General features: G+C 42.8%; 1 protein-coding gene across 4 annotated transcripts in view; it reads right to left on the bottom strand.

Annotated features, from left to right (window-relative positions):
- The window catches only part of TBC1D4 (TBC1 domain family member 4), a 210086-nt gene extending 197657 nt beyond the window's left edge, over positions 1 to 12429 (bottom strand). For 2 of the 4 annotated variants that reach the window (XM_086329973.1, XM_086329971.1), the window contains exon 1: positions 11259 to 12429. In XM_086329973.1, the coding sequence (XP_086186099.1) occupies positions 11259 to 11756 (498 nt within the window). In that variant the 5' untranslated portion in view covers positions 11757 to 12429. The remainder of the gene's footprint in view (positions 1 to 11258) is intronic. The other 2 variants (XM_086329974.1, XM_086329972.1) reach the window with 1 other exon arrangement.
- Positions 12430 to 14199: the final 1770 nt, after the last annotated feature.

The raw sequence follows: 14199 nt of genomic DNA on the forward strand, positions 1-14199 counted from the left end.
GTAGGGGACGACAGAGGATGAGATGGCTGGATGGCATCACTGACTCAATGGACGTGAGTCTGAGTGAACTCCGGGAGTTGGTGATGGACAGGGAGGCCTGACATGCTGCGATTCATGGGGTCGCAAAGAGTTGGACACGACTGAGTGACTGATCTGATCTGATCTGATCTGAGTCAAGAAAACGAACATATTTGCATCCTGCTGAAGGAAATGGCAACCCACTCCAGTGTTCTTGCCTGGAGAATCCCAGGGACCGGAGAACCTGATGGGCTGCCGTCTATGAAGTCGCACAGAGTCGGACACGACTGGAGTGACTTAGCAGTTGTGTGAAAACTGTATTCATCTTAATTAGGTTGAATTGGTTCACAGTGCTTTTCAGGTCTACTATACCTTCTACTTTTCTGTCTGTTCATTCCATTAATTTTTGAGTTTCATATTGAAACTCCAACTAAAAAAATCTTAATTTGTCTACTTAAAAAAATAATTGTATTATATAGTGGAACTATATGTAACTTTGCTCTGTATTTTCCAAGTCTCCCATTAAATGTGCTATCATACTTTCACAATTTAAAAAATAAAAAGAAAGGAAAAGAAAGAAGTCAAAGTTTGAAAAAGAAACTAAACACATATATACTGCTTAGAGCTAATATTATCATGAATATATATCTATTATTTTTTAACATGGTTCCTAGAAGTTTAGAGCATACTTTCTAAAGATAGAATCAAATGCTGGATAATTGTGGTGGATCAAGCAAAAGAGAGATAACAAACTCTGTTAAACTACAAGATGGGCTTAGGTAAGAATAGTTGAGAAATTGAAGATTTTTTTTAATATACTTTTATTCCAAAGAATTTCAATACTACCTCATATATTAATTAAGCTAGATTTAATTTGGTCATGTTCATACTCCAGTTATTAAAATGAACAATATAATCTCAACATATCTTCACCCTAACTTCCAACAGAAATGAAGGTTTAATATCAATTAACTTCCAGATCCCACGTCATATTAGTTATTGGTTAGTGGTATTGGTTAGTTATATTAGTTATTAGTTATTGCTATAACTAACACACTTTTTTTAAGGAATATAGAGCAGGCAATTTTATCAAATGCCATTATTATTTTAACAGAACAATTTGGCCATTTGAATTGAGGATCAATGGGGGAAGTTAAAATATAAAGGGCTGTCAAAAAATAAAATATACCACCACCCACTTTCATATTGCTTTATCAGTACTATTAGAAACTAGACAGAAATCTAGTTTCCTAAATTCAGCCTATTGAATCTTCCTCAAATTAAATATAGAATTATGGGTGAATATAGAGGGATCGTGCCTACTACCTATCACTACTAGGCTATGTTCCTGCCAATAGATCTTGGCAAAATTCCATATGAAAGCCAAAATAAAATCAGTAAATAATGGCTAACAGCTTTGGAGGGAACCAACAGGAAGGGGTAAGGACCAGACAACCAGATCATCCCTCAGAAGGGGGAACTCCAGCTTCCAAAAGTGGAAAGAAATTCAATCAAGCAGGCAGTGCACAATATTTAAGAGTCCGACAGTAGACACTGGGTAGTCTCCAAAGTGGAGGATGCAGCGCATGCAACACAGAGTAATGGGGTATCCCACCAGGTATAAAGAAATGTGCATGCGTGCTAAGTTGCTTAAGTCCTGTCCGACTCTTTGGCTCCTCTGTCCATGGGAGTCTCCAGGCAAGAGACATTGCCTTGCCTGGAGTGGGTTGCCATGCCCTCCTCCATGAGATCTTCCCGACCCAGGGATCAAACCCACATCTCTTAAATCTCCTGCATTGGCAGGCAGGTTGTTTACCACTAGCACAACTTAGGAAGCCCGATATTAAGACACTGGAAATCTAAGGAACAGAAATACTTGCAGAACCAAGAAGGAAAGCCATCAGTTTAATTTCAGGTAAACTCAAGAAAATCCCTCGAGCTGCCGAGCTAATGAGAATTAAATGGCTGAAGTCAGGGCAAGAGGTGAATTGAAAAAACTGGGAGCTGTCTGAGGCCAGAAGACAGATTTGCTTATTGCTTTGTAAAACCCTAAGCCATAAATACACCTGTCCACATTGTATAACCTATTATGGAAAATGTGAATGAAGATACAATTGTGAGACATAAAATATTACTTGATTTGCTCAACCAGAAACACTGTTTGACTTGCAATCTGAAATTGATTTCAAACTACTCAGAAGTTATATAATACTGACAGTACAAAGTTCTATGTTCTAACTTTGACAATTATAGAAATTCCTGTAAAAATTCTCAAGAGTTTGAAAGTGAGGACTATCCAACTAGTTAAGTTCAGTTCAGTTTAGTCACTCAGTCGTGTCCAACTCTTTGCGACCCCATGAATCGCAGCACGCCAGGCCTCCCTGTCCATCACCAACTCCCGGAGTTCACTTAACTCACGTCCAGGGCATCCACAAAATAAAAGATCTGAAGCAGCAAATTTAGGCTTCTATATTTAACCAGGAAGATCACATTACTAGGAGATCCTCTTTCCAACCCAACCTCTTACAAGAAATAAAACTCGGAAGGGATCAGTAATTTGGAGAATACCTCTGTATCTTTTTCATAGAGCTGCAAATACCTGTGTTAAGATTATCTGAAATTAAACCCATCAAAATTTTAATCTCATACTTTTTTCTCTCTCTGTCATAGGATCATAGATGATGGGAGTCATATTAAATAACACCTGAAAGTTTAAGCCAGGAGTTTTCTGAACTTACCTTTGGTTGTTAGAATACTTTTGAAGATAAATTAAGATGTTAACATGATTATTTTACTGTTACTTTAAATATGGTCACAAAAATCTAGACATAAACTTTAGATACTTACAGCTCTAGCTTTTAAACAATTTTCAAACCAAAGCCAACTTTCAAAATACCCACAAACACAAGTATAAAACCAGTAACAATTACACTAATGAGCTAAATTCAATGTGATGAACGATGTTATTTTCCCAAACACATGCCTATGGCACTGGCTGCCACAGCGTGGGTTCAGCAGGCTGAAGTTATTGTGAACCTATGAATGCTGTTTTGAACCACCTTTCCCTACTTGAACTCCTGCAAAATCATATATCAGCCCATCAGGTCACTGGGATAACCTTAAAATTTACGTATTCTTTCCCTTTAACCCAAGGTAATTAAAATAGCACAACTTGATACCAATATTTTTTGCTTTATTGTATATGTTTTATAATGATGGTAAGATGCACTACTTTTATATTTTATAACTTCACACTTTATAATTATATACTTTGATATTACATTTTTATAATTTATACTTTCTACTTTGTTATACTTTACAATATTTATATCCTTTAAGGGTCAATAAAACAAATGCATGGTTGTACCCATTCTTAAATACATATCCTAAAGAATTTTTATTCTAAACTAAAGTAGTTATCAGGGCTTCCCTGGTGGCTAAGACAGCAAAGAATCTGCCTGCAGTGCAGGAGACCCAGATTCAATTCCTGGGTTGGAAAGATCCCCTGGAGAAGGAAATGGTAACCCACTCCAGTATTCTTGCCTATAAAATTCTAAGGACAGAGGAGCCTGGTGGGCTACAGTCCAGTAGGACATGACTGAGCGGCAACACTTCCCCTCAAAGTAGCTACAAAGGTTGCAAACAAGACTCTCACAGCTTACTTTCCTGCCACTCCTAAAGACACACTGTAAAAGACTAGAGGTCAGCTTCACCAGTCTAACAGATCATGCAGACTTTTCACTTTCCAGTGAAACAAAAATACACACTGGCAAAACTATATCCAAGCATGCATTCAGCATTTCATTATTATTTTATAAATTCAGTGAATACATTTAAATGTGGAGATTTTTAATTAAAAAGTGGGGCGGGGGGGTGGGGGATGGACAAACAGTGCATGATCTCACTTATACATGGAATTTAAAAAGTCAGACTCATAAATGCAAAGAGTAAAAGTGGTTGCCAGAGGCTGGGGGATGGGAGACATAGGGAGATGTTGGTCAAAGGAAACACACTTCAATTATGCAGGATGAGAAAGTTCTGAAGATCTAATAGAGAGTATGGTGACTATAATTAATAATACTATATTGTATACTTGAAATTTGCCAAAAGAGTAGATCTTAAGTTTTCTCACCATACACACACAGAGAAAACAATACCTGTCTGAGTTGAGGGGTATGTTAATTAGCTTGATGTGGTAATCCTTCCATTTGATATGTATATGAAAACACTACATTATACCTTTAAATATGTACAACTTTTGATGGTAAATAATCTGCCTCCAGTGCAGAAGACCAGAGAAGGCAATGGCACCCCACTCCAGTACTCTTGCCTGGAAAATCCCATGGACGGAGAAGCCTGGTAGGCTGCAGTCCATGGGGTCACTGAGTCAGACATGACTGAGCAACTTCACTTTTACTTTTCACTTTCATGCATTGGAGAAGGAAATGGCAACCCACTCCAGTATTCTTGCTTGGACAATCTCAGGGACAGGGGAGCCTGGTGGGCTGCCGTCCATGGGGTCACACGGAGTTGGACATGACTGAAGTGACTTAGCAGCAGCAATGCAGAAGACTCAGTTTGATCTCTGGGTCTGGAAGATCCCCTGGAGAAGGGAATGGCAACCCACTGCAGTATTCTTGCGTGGAGAATTCCATGGACAGAGGAGCCTGGCAGGCTACAGTCCATGGGATCACAAAGAGCTGGACACAACTAAGCGACTAACACACTTTCACTTGTTAATTATACTTCAGTAAAACTGGAAAACAAAATAAAACAACTGTATTTTTTTTAAATGGGGAAAAAGTGATAGCATAAAGCTTCCTATCACTAACAATTAAAATCATATTTTTAGAGTAACAGATAAGAGATCTATTCACACAGATTGAAAACTATTTCTACCATTACAAGCTTTGTGCTTTAGGGAAATATTTAAACTTTCTTTAGCTCAGTTTTCTCATCTGTAAAATGGGAGGAAGACTTATACATACTTTACACTGTTACTGTGAAGATAAAATGTGATTACCTAGGACAAGCACTAAAGGCAGTAATATCATCCAGCAAGAGCTCAACAAAGGTTAGCTTTTAAGCATTAAAAAGCTATTTAGATAGACGTACTATTGTGTATGTTTGTAATCACATTACACCCTTAAAGTAACAAGCCAATGGCACGCTTAGTTGATGCCTCCCAATGAATTACTAAATTTGTGTTAATATTTTATATAGACCACAATTCAAACAAAATCCTTTATCTGGTCAATAATTCTGAATGTACTACAAAATTAGTTTATAATTGATCTGTCCCTCATTTTACAGGGGGATATCTCTAACTAAAAACATGGCATGTGGTGGTGCATAGTAAGTCGCTGCAGTCGTGTCCAACTCTGTGCGACTGCATGGACTCTAGCCCACCAGGCTCCTCTGTCCATGGGGATTCTCCAGGCAAGAATACTGGAGTGGGGTGCCATGCCCTTCCCCAGGGGATCTTCCCAACCCAGGGATTGAACCTGTGTCTCTTCTGTCTCCTACATTGGCTGGCGGGTTCTTTACCACTAGCGCTACCTGGGGAGCCACAACAACACGGCAACACAGCCCAAAAGAAATGGGCTTCTAAAATCACCATCCAGATGATTTTAACAAAACAAACAAAAGCCGTGAGATTTTAAAAAGAAAAAGGAGGAGGAAGAAGGGGAAGGAGAGAAAAGTTTGCAATAATCACTCAGAGTAGTCATAATCCTTTTCACCAAATTATCAATTCTGTTTCTTCTTGCCTGATTTTTTTCTTACTAGACAGTATATTACACATACTGATGTTTTACATGTTAGTTCTGCAAATTCAATAAATAAAGCTTTGATTTTTGCAAAACTGTATCATAACTGAACATTAGAATATATTCCTTATAAATTGATTATGCCATCTGAAGAACCTAAAACGTTGGCTTGAAAGGTAATGTTTTCATTAAACATAGGGCTAGTCTCAGCATGTCTGGCAGAATAATGTCTATCTAGCAAAGAAAATAGGCAAAGCTTATTAAGCTATAAAATGAAGAGTTTCTTAAAAATCTTCTGTAGATATTATTCCTCCCCACACTCACCCTGAGCTTTCAAGTTTGAGAACAGCTGCAAAAATAACCAAGAGAATAGAAAGGATTATATAGCCAACCAGATGAACAGAATCACTGAAGGCAGTGAGTCTCAAACCGTGGTCCCCAGACCAGAGTCTGAACATCATCAGAGAACTTGATAACATCAGAAACTGAGGGTGGGGGCCACCGGTCTGTTCGAACAAGCTTACCAGGTGATTCTGACACACACTCAAGTTTGAGAAGCTCTGGTTTATGATAAACAAGCCTTGATACCAAACACCACCATCTTCACTATAACACGCCAATTCACAAGTGGGAGTCTCTGGGTATACGTTTTTACCCTTCCCCTAGATAAGGTAGTCAGGATCCTACCACAAAGCCAAAGCAGATTAGATCCACCTCAGATTAGAAAGGGAGAGAACAAAAAAAGTGACCAGAGCAAACACGAGGGAAGAGAGCTACCTGTCTAGAATAGCACAAAGTACTTGGAAAGCATAGAGAGAGATGTGAAAATTTCCAGGTTTCTATTTCTCTGGTTTCCTTGTTTGTATATTCCCAGATCCACTGATCCTCAACTTTGACAACACTAAAAATGATCTTTTGAAAATATATGGGTGAAAATTGGTTATCTGAGCAAAGTTCAGAAAATACTATTTTAAAAGAAGCAAAAAACCCACAGGCTTAGAGAACTTAGAGTTGAAAATAAACCATGTCGAGTTCACTTTTTAATTTTAAGAACACAATTTGTAAAATCTCTTTGAAAGTACATTCTTGTGAGCTTCAAGGAATATATACACAAACGAAATCAATGAAAATTACAGCAATCATGTTTTTGTGTTTTAAATGACTACTCATTCTGTAATCTGAAACATATGCTGTTGAGTCTTATGCAAATACATGTAATCTCTAACAAGCGTTACAAACACTAACAATTCTTATTTTTAATATAAAAATATATATATAACATAAAACAAGTTCTGCTTTTTAATGGGGAAATGGAGATAATGCTGCTGCTGCTAAGTTGCTTCAGTCGTGTCCGACTCTGTGCGACCCCATAGATGGCAGCCCACCAGGCTCCCCCATCCCTGGGATTCTCCAGGCAAGAACACTGGAGTGGGTTGTCATTTCCTTCTCCAACGCATGAAAGTGAAAAGTGAAAGTGAAGTCGCTCAGTATGTAGTATTTTCTGAATGCAACATTCAGGCTCTTTCTGAAAGTAGATAAAGGTAAGTACTTTGAAGAATATTAGTGACCTTCCCAAGATTTTCGGTATAGAATCAGAGATTCTTGGTTTCTCCAACCAGTTTTAAGTCTACAACTCAATTTATGCCAGTGTAATTGTTTTTTAAGTTATGCAGAGTTAAGCACTTTTCAAATATCCAACCTTGGCTGATGTGTGCTGACTGACATTCCTCCCATGCAAGACTACACAGGCTTGAATAAATGGGAAGCAATCTGTATTGGCATATATTTGAACTGGAACTAGTTCACTTGCTCCCAACCCACACCTCTCTTTGCACCTGGGAGAAATAGCTCTGCATCAGAGCATTATGGCAGAGCACTCCTCCAGGCTGACTAAGGTTTAGCATCCTCAGGCTGACTCTTACCCACCAGGAAGGTGTGGAGCCAAAGGGCACATCACTATGGCAACTCCCCACAACAGACCCAAGCTACTCGCATACACACAGCACTCTCATCTTTGAGGTCACACAGAGATCCACCCCACAAAAGATGTGTGAGTAGATATGCTGCAAAACATCATCATTTTATATACAGAAACTACTATCCTCCATTTCAGTGACTTGGCAGAAACACAAACTTTTCCATTTATCTATGGTCATTTATGTTCCTGTTTGCCCTAAATGGTCCAGTTTTATAGTTGTTATGCCGGTGTAAGTTTAACGACGCCTCCTTTCTCATAAAAATTGTCCTGCATTAAACAATAAGTTACATGGTCAACCAACAGACAAGTCTATTTCAGAAAAGGGACAGGCAAGAGAGACAAAGCAGAGGCTAGTTTACTTAGGGATGTTTGCAGGACTTCTGCTCCAGGCTACCTTCCATATTTTGTTCAGGAACTGTAGAAAATACTTAGGAGATTTAGCCATAATCTTAAAGTCCAACTAAATAATTCTCTGGGGTTTCCCGATGGCTTAGTGGTAAAGAACCCGCCTGCCAATGCAGGAGATGCAGATTCAATCCCTGTGTTGGGAAGATCCCCTGGAGAAAGAAATGGCAACCCACTCCAGTAGTCTTGCCTGGTAAATCCCATGGACAGAGGAGCCTGGCGGGCTACAGTCCATGGGGTCGCAAGAGTCAGATATGATTTAGCGACTAAACAAGAACAAATAAGTCTCTACTTCAAATGTAGAATTGCAAACAGCAAATTTTCTTCCTTCTCATTTCATAGGTGCTCAGAAAAATCCAGAGATTCTACGCTATATGAGGTATACTGCTAGATGGAAATAATGTGAATTCATCCTCAAACAAGTTCAACTGCGGAATCATCACTACTGGGAATCCGACTTATAAATTCTGCCTTCCAAATCATTCTAACTCTCCTCACTATTTCAAAAGGAAATGTGACAAAGAGCACACAGTATCTAATGACTGCACTTGGCCACTCAACAAATATTTATGCGCAAGATCAAAAGTGGCCGTCCTTAGATCTCTGAAGCCAAACTTCAGATGTGTTTTGTTTAGCCCAGATAGGATTCTTAAATGTTTAAAATACTTGCTAATACTTTAAAATGTGGACTCATATGTAAAAATCCAAATTTCCATTTTCTCTTGAGAAATCAGAAGTTTGGTCAACACTGAGCTTATATTCTGTTAACGTAATTTCCATCTGGAGCTGAGCAGCACCTTGAGAAAGAATTTCCCTATTTAGTTCTCCATGGACCTCACTCAACCATCCTCCCAGCCGTGGAGGTTTGTAACCCTTGATTTATGGCTGGAGATAATTCTTAAGTAGACAACATCTGGCCTTTCAAATTAATGATCCTCTGCCAGGGGCTCTCTAGGTTTGGGGCAAATAGGAATCTACATCTTTAGATCAAAGACTCAACTAGGAAATGACAATAAACAGGAAAAATTTGTTTCTTCTTTTATCAAAAAGCCATTTGGCTTCCACTGCTCCTACATAGCGGGTACATAAGCTTACACATGCTATTATTTGTAAAGTGACCGCACATTCAGCCTCTCAAATCTAAACACAAAAAGGAAGGTAAATAAAATGGGATGTTTTAATTAAACTTCAATGAGTCCAGGGAAAACTCAATAGCTACTGTTGAGAATTTAAGGTGCTATAATCCAGAGACAAACCTTGACCATCAGTGAAATTAGCAATGATGTGTCATGCTTCAGACCTGAAGGAAAGAACTATCAAGAATCTTGAAATATTCCTTAAAGTCCTAGAAAAATGCCACTACTTCCATCTTACTCACAGAACCCCAAAACCTTAAAACAATAAAGATAGTGATAAATACAATACTACAACAGTGGAAATAAAGAACATGCTGCCCTCCAACTTCAACATAGCTGACAGCTAAAAATAAATTTTGAACAGATAAGTATGAAATGAAATTCATTTTAATCATGGTTAGGATTCTGAGATCATCTGTAATAAGGTATTTTACCATAATGCAACATAGGTCCCATAAATCAAAATTGCTCTCTTCACACTGGGAGTTCTGAGCATATTAAACTAGCTTACAAAGTAACTGATGGAATCAGAAGATATTGAACTTTGATTTTCTTCAGCTGAACTATAGGCCTTTTGTGGAAAGCTATTAAACAGACAGTCTTTCTGTTACAGATACTGCTGCTGTTTCTGCTAAGTTGCTTGAGTGGTGTCTGACTCTGTGCAACCCCACAGAGGGCAGCCCACGAGGCTCCTCTGTCCCTGGGATTCTCCAGGCAAGAACACTGGAGTGGGTTGCCATTTCCTTCTCCGTTACAGATACTAGATGCTTTAATTTTTGAAAATGTATATATTCTAGTATCATATGAATTTTCAAAAATTAAAGACTTCCTTATAGAATGTTTTTCTCATCTGACTGTTAATTGGCCAGCTGCTAAAGAACCTGGCCACATAGTACAACTGAGACTATTGATTTACATTTAGACATCACTATTTTCCCAAAGAATCTAAGTACTTTGCCCAAACAAATAAATAACTAAAAAATGACAGCATCTCAGGGACTTTTGACACGGTAAAAAAACAAAACAAACAAAAAAAAAAAACTCCTTACACATTTTTTTAAAAAGGGGGGGAGAGGGTGTTGTTTTTCAAGACACAACCAAAATGTGGTAAAGACTGTTTAAATCTCTCTCTCCAGAAGAAAAAAGGACTGTGTCCGTTTCTTAAGGAAGTAAAAATGTACTGTTTGGTAACAGGCACCTCGATTTCGTAAACTCGAGAGAAATGATATTAGAAAAGAGATTTTTTGCCTCTTCTAAGACACTGATTTTTAAATCACGCAAGTGGGTATTGATTCTGTCTCCAATTAGTGTGTAAAAAACGGCACACAAAAAAAGTCTTTCCGCTCAACATCTAAACGCGGGTTCGTATTTTGCTGACAATCTGACAGTGTCTAGTAACTTCTCCCTAAGCCCGGCTCTGAAACATCTTCCCACATCGGAGACCTGCAGGTGTTATTGTGACGAAGATGCGACCATCCAAGAGGCTAAGGAACAGGACTCGACCAAGACCCAGGGTGAGTGCGGGGGCCTTTAGGAACCCAACCCTCTCCCGCGTTCACTCAAACACACACCTGCACGCACTCACACCCTCGACCAAGGCCGGGCATGCCATCTCTCCAGTCACACCCCAAGACGTCGGGATCCTGCCAGGACGTGCGCTGCTCCCCGCATCGTCCTAGCTCCTCCGCCGTCTCGAAGCCACTCAGCGTCCCTCTCTCTTCCTCGTTCCTGCGGGTCATCTGCTCCCGCCGCCCCATCCGCCCCCAAAAGCCAGCCCCCGAACTCGGGGTCCGAGGAGCCGGACCAGCTGCGCTCAAGTGCGCCACGTGGAGGGCGCGCGCCAGCAGCCGGACCAGAGCCGGTCCTTAACGGGTGGTACCGGAGCCCGCAGCCCCGCCACTCCTCCCGGGTGTGTCGGACCCTCCCCGGGGCCTCGGAGCGGCGCGGTCTTGCCTGATTGGGGTCTGCAGCGCGGAAAACATGGCAGGCCATCTGTGACTCCGGGTCGTCGGGCTGAGCCTTGATCAGGTAAGCAAAGTAGGTGAGGTCCTGGCTGTTGTGGATGAAGCGCGAGATGTGTTGCGCCTTGTGCTCGAAAATGAACACGGCCGGGTTGGGCTGAGCGGCCGTCGAGCCGGAGCCCCCAGTGGCCCCGGCGCCCGGCGCAGGGATGCAACGCAGGAAGGGCGCGCTGAGCACCAGAAGCACCTCGCGGGCCGCCGGCGCCCCGCAGCCGCCCGCCTCGGGCTTCTGGCTGCGCCGGCGGATCTCGGCCATGAGCCAGGGCAGCATGGGTAGCGTGGTCCTGCGGTCCAGGCACGACCCCCCTACGTACCACAGCCGGAACCTTTTGTCGCTCGGCTTCCCCGGGCCAGGCTGCGCCGGGGTGCCAGGCTCGGGCTCCAGTGGGTGCGGGAACGGCTCATCCTGAATGCAGCTGGGGGGCTCCATAACTCACTCCTCCCGAGGAGGGCACGGAGGCGGGGGGAAAGGCCCGCCGCGCCCCCCACCCCCCCAGTTCTCGCGTTGAAGGCGCCGCCGAAACTGTGCCAACTGCTGCGCTGGGCCGTGCGCCCTACTCGGCGCGACCCCGAACTCCGCGCCCTAACGGCCCTGCCCCATGCAGCACTTCTCCGGGCGCGGCTCCCGGGCTTTGGCGGCGGGCACCCGGGCAGCGCCGGCCAGCAGGACTGGCTGAAGAGGGCGAGTTAAATCGCCATTCTCCTTTCTCGGGCTCGCGCGTGGGGTCAGACCTCCCGTTCCTCGTCCGCGGCTCCGCGGGGTCCGAGGGCCCTCGCCGCCCTCTCCGGCGCTGCAGAGCCGCTGCGGCCGCCGCTCGCCGCGGGCGGGCACAGGGAGGCTGGGCGGGGAACCGGCTGTGGGCGGGCGGGAGGGGGTGACTTGGGGCGGAGCTGATTCCTACCAGGGTGACCGGCTGTCACCTGGAAGGTCGGGGTCCCTGGGCTTCGGCGCGATCGGTACCCCCGGAGGGCCTGCGAAAACTACTTCGGTGGAAAATAACAAAAACGAAACGCGGCCTCGCGGGGGCCGCTCCTCCTCCGGTCGCTGCAGCCCAGCTCGCTGCTCCTCCTCCTACTGTTCCCGTCCCTCCCTCGCTTCTTCCTTCCTTCCAGGCTGGCTGCTTCTTTAATCGGGCTGCCACCCCGCCTCCGGACGGGCGGGCGGGCGGAGACCGTCGTCTCTGAAAGCTTATCTGAGAAGTCACCTCTTTGCCTCTTTTTCCGGCCGCGGTCCCCGACCGCTCCTCCAACCCGCCCCTCGGGCAGCAGTCTTGCGCCCAGCGCCGGCCCTGCCCCGACCAACTCGTCCTCTCTCGGGTCGCCGAGATCTCCGTTTTCTTTTGGGTGTCTCTGCTGCCCTCTGGAGAGGGGACCATTCTCAATGGGACCCTAAGACTTTTTTTTTTTAAGTAATCATATTTGCTTGGTTTCAGTTCCTTCTAAAGTCTACATGATTTCTGAATCTTATTTACTAATAATCTCAAAAAATACTCGTTTTAAATCACGAAATTATGATGAATTTTTTTCCATTTCAAAAGAAATTTATGATTCTTTCATTAACACACACAGGGGCTTTGGTCATCTGAACAAAGAATATTTTTTTTTTAAGGAAGGTTTTTTAGGTCTTTGTTTTTCAAGGGAAATGAACACTTGTTACACGTTTGATTTTGACCTCAAGTCCTAATCAGATCTACTACCCTGGTGACCTAGAAGGAACTTTGTTGGCTCTGATATGCTTTTCCCTTTCTCAAGGCTCTCAAGGCTCTTGGTAGACTGTCTCTTTGATGCTGTTCTCTTAAACCTCTCTATTGTGTGAGAATATTACAATAGTAAAGTGTACTCCATCATTCCCTGTTCAAACTGCTTTGTCCTTTAGGGTCAGAGTAGCGCTTAGTCACTCAGTCACATCCGACTCTTCCCAAACCCAACAGTAGCCCGCCTGGCTCCTCTGTCCGTGAGGATTCTTCAGGCAAGAAGAGTGAAGTGGGTTGCTATGTCCTCCTCCAGGGAATCTTCCCAACCCAGGGATCGAACCTAGGTCTCCTGTATTGTAGGCAGATTCTTTATTGTCTGAGCCACCAGGGAAGGAGCTAAGAGAGGGTTATTGTAAGATTATATCTTACAATATAATCAACCCACTTCCTTCCACTGCCTCCTCAACCCACTTCCCCTCACTCGAAATGCTTAAATATTACCACCCCGTATCTGTTTGGAATGGGTTTTCTAAATAAACACACCTGACAGGTTATACAGTGTGCACAAGACAATATGCCACAAAACACCACTCTCTTCCTTTCTCTCACAGAGGTATTCAAGTTCCAAAATATATTCCCACCATGTTCCATGTCCATCTGTCTTTTGGTTTTTCCCAGTCTTATCCAAAGCAGTCTCATTCCTACATTCTTCATCCACTACATCAAAGTAGTGCCTTCCACTGCACCTCTAAAGTTGGAAGATTGTGATCCCAAGTATCCAAAATTCCAGAAAACAATCCGGTCACATGGTAACAGCAAAATACAAGGCCTTGCCCAACATTTCAAAACACCGCAAACTAACAAAAATAAACTGAAAAAAGTTTTGATTAAGTCCTATTTCCCTTGTGAGAGCATTTCCCAAACAAAAGTTATTTTTTATGAACCAAATACATCTGACAATCTACACCCATATCAAGGTCACCAATCACTGACCCTAGGGCAGATTGTGCTTGTGCTTAGTCACTCAGTCCTGACCAACTCTTTGGGACCCCATGGACTGTAGCCAGGATCCTCTGTCCATGGAATTTTCCAGGCAAGAATACTGGAGTGGGTTACTCCAGGGGATCTTTCCAACCCAAGGAGGGAACCCAGGTCTCCCACATTGTGGATGAATTCTTT

This window comes from Bos grunniens, chromosome 12 (assembly GCF_055505025.1).
Source record: "Bos grunniens cultivar Pamir isolate PY7600 chromosome 12, Bosgru_T2T1.0, whole genome shotgun sequence".
In the NCBI taxonomy this organism is placed as follows: Eukaryota; Metazoa; Chordata; class Mammalia; order Artiodactyla; family Bovidae; genus Bos; species Bos grunniens.